The 10,822-nt window shown below is 55.8% G+C and overlaps 1 protein-coding gene across 1 annotated transcript; it reads left to right on the forward strand.

The window, feature by feature from the left end:
* The first annotated feature begins 6,312 nt into the window (after positions 1 to 6,312).
* On the forward strand, positions 6,313 to 10,290 carry EGR1 (early growth response 1). Its single transcript, XM_022588906.3, has 2 exons — positions 6,313 to 7,164; positions 7,851 to 10,290. Exons 1-2 carry the CDS (start codon positions 6,864 to 6,866, stop codon positions 9,143 to 9,145), a joined length of 1,596 nt encoding a protein of 531 aa, XP_022444614.1. The 5' UTR covers positions 6,313 to 6,863; the 3' UTR covers positions 9,146 to 10,290.
* The last annotated feature ends 532 nt before the right edge of the window (positions 10,291 to 10,822 follow it).

Consider the following 10,822-nt stretch of genomic DNA (forward strand, 5'->3'; position numbering starts at 1 on the left):
TTTACTTGTCTGTCTCCCTTACTGGGCTATGACCTGCAAAAAGGGGAGAACCCTCCTTACTTCTCCTTATATCTTTAATGCCTAGAGTGGAGCAGATATGTGATAAGTAATCGTTGAATGAATGAAGAGAAATGATGTGTTCACGTGTCTGCCTCCCCTATTTGATTTGACTCAAGAACCCTGGTAAGATGAAAGCTTTGTCTGATTCATTCTGGGGCCCCAGAAAACAGTTCTTGGGATGAGCTGGGGTTCAGCTAGAGGGTTCTAGACTGTCTGGATTGGAATCCTGGCTCTACCACTGCCGGGCTCTCTGACCTTGAGCAAGTCGCCTGCCCTCTCTGAACCTGTTTCTTCTTCAGTGAAATGGGGATGAGAATGGAACCTACTTCATAAGGCATTGTGAGGACAAATGCCTGTCAAGTGTTTAGCACGGAGGCTGTCACATCGTAAATGTGTCTTGGGGGTGGGGTGGGGATAGAGAATGCATCTAGAGATTAAGGAAAATCAGAGGAAACGAGCACCACCACCGATTTCAGCATCCTGGTGTTTAGAGGGAGGGGATGGTGAGGCCAGTACCAGAGTGGGGTAACCCCAGGGGCTACCTGTCCCCGCTCCCTGCCCTCCCCCCAGGTCTGCAGAGTCCAAGCTCACCCACCACGAAGCTGAGCAGCCCTGGCGCTGGGTGGTGGTGAGGGGCCAGAAATAACCGCAGTTGCTATTCCTGCCTTTCTGGGCTGGATGGGAACGCTGCCTTTCTAATCTAAAGGCTGCTCTAGACTTCCTGCACATCAGTGGGCTCTTATGTAACACTCCCCTCCCTCTGCCTGCCCAACGAGCTTCCAGAGATTTCTGCAGCCAGCTTTGCTGCACACTCAGCTGGGGGTGGGGGGAGCAAGGAAGCCACCGCAGGATGGATTGTCCTCTAAGCCCAGGATCTTGCTGGCCCTGAGCCTGGGAGAGGGGCCACTCAGCACGGGGCAGAGGGACTGATGTACAGGGACAGCGGCCTCTTTCTGCATCTGCAGGATACTCTGGGGCAGAGAGGACCAGGAGAGCAGGCCTAAACGATAAAGGTCATCTATCTTGACCCACTCCCTCCCTCTTCCCTCAATGGCCTCTCTGAGCCACCTCCGTGACTTCCACTTCAGGCCTTACCTAACTTTGTCCGGCACATGACCCCTCAGGCAGACTCTGAGGACAGCAGCCCAGACCCCAACTCTCGCAGGCAGACCCCCACCGGGGCCAGTCCTCCATGGGCTCTTCCCTGCAGCCCTGGATGCCATCTGGAGGGCGCATGCCAGGCACCTCTTCAGAGCCCAGTGGACCCCCCTCTTCCTCAGGCCTCAGCATCACTCTGCATGGGCCTATCTCAGAACTTGCCCTTCTGCACCTATCCTAGGGCTCAGGGTCTCCTCTGGCACCTGGTTTCCTGTCTGTCATTGGAGAAGATGAGATGGTTTCACTCTGCAACACTCTGGGATGATTCTCTCTCATTTCCCCCCTTCCTCCATGTCTCCACTTCTCCCCACCCTCTCAGTGCACCCTCTGTCCCACCCTATACCTGGCCTCTTCAGGTTTCTTCTCTCTGCACCCAAAGACCCTCCCTGGGGTGGGAGCAGAGCTACCCCCAGACCCATTGAAGGCCAGGCCCTCCACGTTTCCAGCGGAGCCGATCAGCCATCGGAAAGTGTGACAGGCACCCCAGACAGAACCAAAGCGAGAGTCACTTCCTGAGCCCTGGGCGGGCCACAGTGGTGGCAAACCACGATCTGAGCAGCACATGTGGGTGCTGACGTAGCCTGGGGCTGCGGAGGAGGAAGCGGCAATGGAAAAAGGGGCTTGTTTTACTCCGAGAGCTGCAGCCTGCTCAACCCTGGGTCAGGCATGGTGGTTCCCACTGGCTTTCTCCTGCAGCCTCAGCTGCCCTGGACCAGCTCAGTTCTGCTCTCACCTCTGCCTCCTCCTCTTCTCTGGTTTGCAAGGAAGGTCTGAGCACAGATAGCAGCTCAGACCTGCAGACCCTCTGAGGGCCTCTCAAGTTTTCCAGGGTTTTTGGCATCAGTCACCCAGCAGGCAAGGTCTGAGAGTCCCAGACTCATCCCCGAGCCCCCCTGAGGCCCCGATGACACGCGGGCCAGGGTGCTCAGGGCCTTCCTTCTCCCATCCTGGTTTCCTTTAGGCCCCAGACCTGTTGTCCCATCTGGGTTGTTGGTCACAAGTTGGGTGCTCACAAACCCTCCTTGGGCAGGGCCAATTCTTTTCACCATGTCTCCTCCCCTCTCTGTCCCCCCAGTCACAGCGAACAAAAGTGTACCATTGGCCAAAAGACAGACCAGAGGAGAATGGGGATAACACAGATGCTCCCAGCCCCACTGCTGAGAAGGCAGACCAGCAGTATAACCCTGTCCAGGAGGAGGCTTTCCGCCGGGCTTCTTTCTCACTCATGCCCCCTCACAGCGAGTGCAAAGGTGGGCAGTGCGTAGGGGCTCTGAGCCAGCTGTTGTCACTGTTTCTGGGTGGAAGCTGCCTTCCAGGGACATATACCGTGGAGTCAGGACAGAGTTGAAAAGGCCACCTCCTCCTTAGCACTGTGTCTGATACACGCAATGGCCAATAAACCTCTTTTTAAAAGAATGAATGTTTTATTCAACTGTATCTCCTACTACTTCCCAATAGGAACGCTTTCTACTCCCGCGCATTTTTTCTAGACAGACCACACATGGACTCTCCTGGCCAACCCACCCCCAACCCCGGCCTGAAAATGCCTCTCATCTCCTCACCACAAAGTTTGTTCCTCATCATGTTCTTTCTCCTCCAAAATATCATCCTTGTCCTTTTCCCAACCCCCTATCCTCTATGTTCTGTAGCGTAACTGACTTTTGGTGGATAACAGGGCTGCTGCCTATTCTTAATTCTCTTGTAACGTGGAATCCAGGCTTGCTTCTACCCAACTGTAAGCTTCTCAGTGGCAGGGGCCTATGTGTTAGGCCTTATTCCCAGGCCTTGCCCACAGAAAGTCCTCAAAAAAGTTTTTTGTTGTTGTGTATAATGGGTGTATTAATCAGAACCTGCTGGGTTGTAACAGAAACTGAAATAAGTTTTATTAAATAAAAAAGGAATACACTGACCTGTGTAACTAAAAACCTCAGGCTGTATCCAGAGACTTACTCTCTATGTGTGAATCTATTTTCTAATTTCCTCTGCACTGGCTTCATTCTCAGGTAAGCTCTCCAGTCCTGATGGCAAGATGGCTTCCAGGCTTACATTCCATTGGCTTAGTACCACCTGGGTAAGAGAATTCCCCTTGTTCAAGAGTTCCAGAAAAAGTCCAAGAAGAGATTCTCATTAGCCTGGTTTGGGTCATGTGCCCATCCTGATTCAGTGGCTATGCCTAGGGAGATGGAATGCTCCTGGACTGCTGGATGGAAGCGTCCTAGACAGATGGCCAGGCAAGGGTGACATACCCTCTCCTAGAACTAGGATGGGGTTCTCTTCCCTCAACCACATGGATTGGGGTGGCTCTCCAGAGGAAATAGCTGGCAGGGAGCACTTAGGAAAAGAAAGGTTGGACATGCAAAGCAAAAGATGTAGATTGTTAGGATTTCGAGTGCCCAGCTTCAGTGAGGACCTGAAGATACCGTAGGTCAGCTTACACATTAGAATCACAGGGGAACCGGTTTGCCCTGGCTGGGGGAGGAAGATGTGCTCTTGGAGTCTGGGCATCTCCTGAGAGACAGAAGAAGGATCCTAGGACAAAGTGCCTGCTTAGTTCTGGCCCTCATGAGCTCAGGAAGATTGTGATTCAGTTAGCCTAGGGTAAAACCTTTCTTTTTCAGAGCTCCACAGTGATTCTGCTGCACAGTCAAGGTTGAAATAATTCTGCTCTAGGAAATGATGTACTACTGCCGCAAGAAGGATTCCGATTAGCTCTTCAGGACAATGTCCCCTGTGTTAGAATTGGAATGTTTCTCCTTCTCTGTACAACTTTTCAGAAAAGGGTCACTGGGGTTTGCTTGGAGGCTGAGGATGGGTGGGTGAGCTGTGGGTGACCCTGTGGGGGTCATAAATAACAATAGCCACTGTTTACTGAATGCCAACAGCAAGGCAGGCACTGTGCTTTAGGACTTCACAGACAGCAGTCCACGTGAGTTTCAGTCTTCACAACAATCCTTCCATGTGGGCATCATTAACATTAGCTTTTTTTTTTTTTTTGCGGTACGCGGGCCTCTCACTGTTGTGGCCTCTCCCGTTGCGGAGCACAGGCTCCGGACGCGCAGGCTCAGCGGCCATGGCTCACGGGCCCAGCCGCTCCGTGGCATGTGGCATCTTCCTGGACCGGGGCACGAACCCGCATCCCCTGCATCGGCAGGCGGACTCCCAACCACTGCGCCACCAGAGAAGCCCAACATTAGCTCTTTTTTACAGCTGAAGAAAGATACAAAAATCCTGGCCAAGGTACCCCACCAGGAAGTAGCAAAATGGGCATTCAGACACAAGACATCTGACCCTGACTGGCCTGGCCTTTCTGCTCAGCAGGAGGCCTCAGAGAGGTGCCTCACTCTTGCTCCTAATGAACAACTCGGTAGGCGGTGGGAGTGAACACCCACCAGGCCCTAGCATTTGGGATGGGGAGTTCAGACCTAGAGCACAGAGAGGAGGAAGCCCTGGTTCACTGCCGGATTCCTTAAGCCGGTTTTTATAAGAAAGTGTGTGTGTGTGTGTGTGTGTGTGTGTGTGTGTGTGTGTATGTGTAGGATTCAGAAGGATGAAGCCCAAGATAGCTACGCCCCCCCCCCAATTTAAACCCTCCGACACCTACTTCCTGAGGCTGTTTAGGTTCAAGCAGACCCTAACCCGCCCCCTTCCCTCCCAGTATCGTCAGCAAGCTCCTTCCACACACACACTTTCTGCTTTCTTTTTAAATTCAGAAAAACACCACCTCCCCTGGATTCAGAGCTAGAGCAGAAGCCTTCCCCTACCGGAATCCCAGTTCTCTTTTGGTTGCGCACTTGACTGTGGGGAGGAGGGCGGGGACGAGACAGGGAGGGCTTCCTCGTTTGCGTCCCGCTCCTGGGAGACCTGCGGGAACAATTCCAGTCTACTCCCCTCTCCTCCCACCCTCGCCCTTGGCCTGGCTCGAGGAGGGGAGTGTTATCCCGCCCGGGATTTGGGCGCCTCGGCTGTGGCGGCTCCCCAGGGACTGCAGGGGTAGCCCAGGATGCGGCGCCTGCTCAGTTCGCGCTCACTGCGTCTAAGTCTCCCCCAGCCTGGCGCAGCGCCCAGCACAGAAGCCGGGAGGGGGAGCAAGACGGCGGCGGAAGAGCCCACTCGGCCAGGGGCCGGGGGAACCGAGCTGGAGGGACCTCCAGAGGGCAGCACCAACCCGCCAAGCAGGTCCTCTCTTCGAGCCAGCCTGGGGTCCCCAGACAGTCCACAGGGAAGCCTCCTTTTCAGATTTCCACACTTCCCGCCCCACCTCCACCTGTTCTGGATAAAGGTGGGACAGTCTCTCACCAACACAGGGCCCACCAGCTTGTGGTGGGAACAGCACTCAGGTCTCTCCAGAAGCAATCAGCTTACCTCGTCCAACCACCCAAACGTGGGATCTTCCCCAGAGGGACCAGGGAACAGCCTTTTGGTTCGGGTGGCACAGAGGGATCCCCAAGCTCCAGCAGCCCCACCCCATTGGCAGATGGCGGAGAAGCAGATGGCCCACTGTACCGCACAGGAAGGAACCCAGGAACCATCTGGCCGTTATTTCCTAGCCTCAGTTTCCCCCGCGACACTTGGAAAGGCACCATGCCATTGGTCGAGGCCTGGGGTCAGGGCCCCGCCTCTCCTGGGCGGCCTCTGCCCTGGCCAGCCCAGCAGCTCCTCCCCTTCGCTCCCGCCCGGCTCCCACGGTCCCAGAGGTAGGCGGGCGAGCCCTGGATCACGGTGGCAGAACCCAGGTCCTACTCGCCCTCGCCCCCGCCCAGGGCCCGGGCTTTCCCAGCCCAGTCCCCGCCGGGAGCCTCGAAGCGCATAGAGCTACGCGCCTGGAACCCTCCCCGCCTGGGCGTCCCCGGCTCTTGCGCGCGCGTAGGGCTCCCGGCTCGGAACCAGGGAGGAGGGAGGGAGGCAGGGAACAGCAAGCAGCGACCCGGAAACGCCATATAAGGAGCAGGAAGGATCCCCCGCCGGAACAACCCTTATATGGGCAGCGCCTTATTTGGAGCGCCCAGATATGGCCCGGCTGTTTCCGGCTCCGGGAGGAGGGAAGAAGGCGGAGGGAAGGGGCGGGGGCAACGCCGGGAACTACGGAGCAGCTTCGGTCCGGGAGTCCTCAGCTGTGGCTTCAGCACTAAGCTTCCTCAAGGCCTGGGCACCCAGGGTGTGGGAACCGGCGTCGGGCCCAGGGTGCGGGATGGCAGTGCCTATGGCTCTTGGAGAGGGGGCTTCACGTCACTCCGGGTCCTCCCGGCTGGTCTTGCCATATTAGGGCTTCCTGTTTCCCATTTATGGCCATGTACGTCACGAAGGAGGTGGGGCCATGTCGTTCCAGACCCTTCAAATAGAGGCGGATCCGGGGAGTCGCGAGAGATCCCAGCGCGCAGAACTCGGGGAGCCGCCGCCGCCAGCTGCCGCCGCCGCTGCCACCAGCTTCCGCCGCAGGACCGGCCCCTACCCCAGCCTCGGCAGCCGCGCCGCGTCTACACCGGCCGGCGGCGAGGGCGAGCCGGCAGACCCCACCTGCGCTCTCCACAGTGTACCCCGCGCCCCGCATGTGAACTGGCCAGGCCCCCGAGAGGTGTCCCCCGCAGCTCCTGCCCCGGGCTGCGCCCACCCGCCCCAACACCAGCTCTCCAGCCCGCCAGTCCGGGATGGCGGCAGCCAAGGCCGAGATGCAGCTGATGTCCCCGCTGCAGATCTCCGACCCCTTTGGCTCCTTTCCTCATTCGCCCACCATGGACAACTACCCTAAGCTGGAGGAGATGATGCTGCTGAGCAATGGGGCTCCCCAGTTCCTCGGTGCCTCCGGGGCCCCGGAGGGCAGCGGCGGTAACAGCAGCAGCAGCGGGGGCGGTGGAGGTGGAGGGGGCGGCAGCAACAGCAACAGCAGCGGCGGCGCCTTCAACCCTCAGGGGGAGGCGGCCGAGCAGCCCTACGAGCACCTGACCGCAGGTAAGCTGTGGCCTACGTCGAGGGCTAGCCCCATCGCCACCATCCTGGCGTCTGGTCCTTCCCCACGGCCTTTGCAGCGCCCCTTCACCGCGGCAGTGCTTCTGGACTTCAGGGATGCAAGTGGGGTTTCCCTTCCATTCCTCTCATGCCCAAGGTCCTGTGTTAGAGGAATGCCTGGGGACATCCCCCCACCCCCTCCTCGTCCTTAACGGTGCGCAGGGGAGCCAGCTTTTGTTTTGGATGGAGAGCTGTGGGGGTGGGGGGAGGGCTTGTTTTGACGAGCAGGGCTGCGCCCCCTCCGCCTCCAGGAAGGCTAGCCTGCCGCCTGTCCCCAGGGAAGGACCGTGATCCTTGGCCAGGGATGTCCCGGCAGCCCCGGGTAGGGGTCGCGCACTAGCGGTGGCCGAGGGGGTGCTGGCGGGAATCCCTCGCCCTCGCAGCCGCTGCTGCGGAACGCTGGGAGCTGCAGTGGAGGGGGATTCTCCGTATTTGCGTCAGCTGTTGTTGAAATGGGTTCTGCCTCTGGAGCGGGTCCAGGAACATTGCAATCTGCTGCTATCAATTATTAACCAGCTCAAGAGTCAATGGTAGCTGGCCCGACCTCTCGCCTGGCAGCGTGGGTCCTCCTCGCCCTCCAGTGATTGCTCTCCAGTAACCAGGCCTCCTCCCTCTCTCTCTCCTGCCAGAGTCTTTTCCTGACATCACTCTGAATAACGAGAAGGTTCTAGTGGAGACGAGTTACCCCAGCCAAACCACCCGGCTGCCCCCCATCACCTACACTGGCCGCTTCTCTCTGGAGCCTGCACCCAACAGTGGCAACACCTTATGGCCTGAGCCCCTTTTCAGCCTGGTCAGCGGCCTTGTTAGCATGACCAACCCCCCAGCCACCTCATCCTCAGCATCATCTCCAGCGGCCTCCTCCTCTGCCTCCCAGAGCCCACCCCTGAGCTGCGCAGTGCAGTCCAACGACAGCAGCCCTATTTACTCAGCGGCACCCACCTTCCCCACACCTAACACCGACATCTTCCCTGAGCCACAAGGTCAGGCCTTTCCAGGCTCAGCAGGCACCGCGCTTCAGTACCCACCTCCTGCCTACCCTGCTGCCAAGGGTGGCTTCCAGGTCCCCATGATCCCTGACTATCTGTTTCCACAACAGCAGGGGGACCTGGGCCTGGGCACCCCAGACCAGAAACCCTTCCAGGGCCTGGAGAGCCGTACCCAGCAGCCTTCGCTCACTCCACTCTCTACCATCAAGGCCTTTGCCACACAGTCGGGCTCCCAGGACCTGAAGGCCCTCAACACCACCTACCAGTCCCAGCTCATCAAACCCAGCCGCATGCGCAAGTACCCCAACCGACCCAGCAAGACTCCCCCCCATGAACGCCCCTACGCCTGCCCCGTGGAGTCCTGTGACCGCCGCTTCTCTCGCTCAGACGAGCTCACCCGCCACATCCGCATCCACACCGGCCAGAAGCCCTTCCAGTGCCGCATCTGCATGCGCAACTTCAGCCGCAGCGACCACCTCACCACCCACATCCGCACCCACACAGGCGAGAAGCCATTCGCCTGTGACATCTGTGGGAGAAAGTTTGCCAGGAGTGATGAACGCAAGAGGCATACCAAAATCCACTTGCGGCAGAAGGACAAGAAAGCAGACAAAAGTGTGGCCTCTGCCGCTACCTCCTCTCTCCCTTCCTACCCATCCCCAGTGGCTACCTCTTACCCATCCCCAGCCACCACCTCATACCCATCACCCGTGCCCACCTCCTACTCCTCTCCCGGCTCCTCGACCTACCCATCGCCTGTGCACAGTGGTTTCCCGTCACCCTCCGTGGCTACCACATACTCCTCCGTTCCTCCTGCTTTCCCTGCCCAGGTCAGCAGCTTCCCTTCCTCAGCTGTCACCAACTCCTTCAGCGCCTCCACAGGGCTTTCGGACATGACGACCACATTTTCTCCCAGGACAATTGAAATTTGCTGAAAGGAAAGGAAAAAGGGAGAAAATGAAACACAAGAGACTTAAAGGACGGGAGGAGGAGATGGCCGTAGGAGGGGGCTCCTCTTAAGTCAGATGGAGGTTCTTAGAGCCAAATCCTCCTCTACTTGACCCCAGGGTCGCTGTGGAAGGTCTGTTGGCCAACAATTCTTTCTGTCCACTTCCCTTTCCTCCCCAAGATCTACTCCCTTTGACTTCAGCTGCCTGAAACAGCCATGTGCAAGGTCTTCACTTCTATCCAAAGAACTTGATTTGCATGGATTTTGGATATATCATTTCAGTATCATCTCCATCGTATGCCTGACCCCTTGCTCCCTTCAATGCTAGAAAATCAAGTTGGCAAAATGGGGTTTGGGCCCCTCAGAGTCCAGCCTTGTACTCTTGTACAGTGTCTGTGCCATGGATTTTGTTTTTCTTGGGGTACTCTTGATGTGAAATAATTTGCATACTCTATTGTATTATTTGGAATTAGATCCTCACTTTGGGGGGAAAAAAAAAAAAAGAAAAGCCAAGCAAACCAATGGTGATCCTTTGTTTTGTGATGATGCTGTGACAATTAAGTTTGAAGCTTTTTTTGAAACAGCAATTCTCGGTATTAATTGGAGCATGTTTCAGAGTGTTGTTCTGTTAACCTTTTTGTAAATATTGCCCGATTGTACTCTCACATGTGGCAAAATATGGCTTGGTTTTTCTCCTTTTTTTGAAAGGTTTGGGTTTTTTTTTGTCCTTTTGGTTTAAAAAGTTTCACGTCTTGGTGCCTTTTGTGTGATGCGCCTTGCTGACGGCTTGACATGTGCAATTGTGAGGGATGTGCTCACCTCTAGCCTTAAGGGGGGCAAGGAGTGGTGATTCAGGGGAGGCTTTGGGAGCAAAATAAGGAAAAGGGCTGAGCTTGAGCTTCAGTTCTCCAGAATGTAAGAAAACAAAATCTAAAAATCAGAACTCTCAAAAGTCTATTTTTTTAACTGAAAATGTAAATTTATATATATATTCAGGAGTTGGAATGTTGTAGTTACCTACTGAGTAGGCGGCAATTTTTGTATGTTATGAACATGCAGTTCATTATTTTGTGGTTTTATTTTACTTTGTACTTGTGTTTGCTTAAACAAAGTGACTGTTTGGCTTATAAACACGTTGAATGCGCTTTACTGCCCATGGGATATGTGGTGTATATCCTTCAGAAAAATTAAAAGGAAAATAAAATAGCTGTGGTTGGGTGTGTTTCCTGGGCTAGGGGGAGGCCTCTGTAGTAGCCGTCTCTATCGAGGGGTTTGAGGGGCTTTTCCAGAGACAAGGATATTCCAACCAGAGACGTGCCCACTGTGTGTTGCTGGAGTGAATTCTTTGAGAATTGGGTTTTGGTCTCCTCTTCTTGATACTGGGTCCATTCCTCAGTCTGGTCTCCTCTTCTTGATACTGGGCCCATTCCTCAGTCTGGTGGGCTTCAGGCTTATCTTGGTTAGTGAAAGCTAAAAAAGGCCAGAGGTAGAGGTGGAACATGTGTGGCCAGAGGTAGCACCATTCTAGCCCCAAATGTCTGACCAGCCCTGCCTCCATCTCTACCCAGGGTAGGGAAATTCTGTGTTCTTGGGAATCCCTGCCCTATACACCTGGGGGAGATAAGGGGTGGGCAGAGGGCTTTGGGAAACAGTAAAAGCTGGG

The sequence above is a fragment of the Delphinapterus leucas genome, chromosome 3, assembly GCF_059928025.1.
Source record: "Delphinapterus leucas isolate spDelLeu-1000000601 "Yukka" chromosome 3, BTC_Dleu_Yukka2, whole genome shotgun sequence".
Classification (NCBI taxonomy): Eukaryota; Metazoa; Chordata; class Mammalia; order Artiodactyla; family Monodontidae; genus Delphinapterus; species Delphinapterus leucas.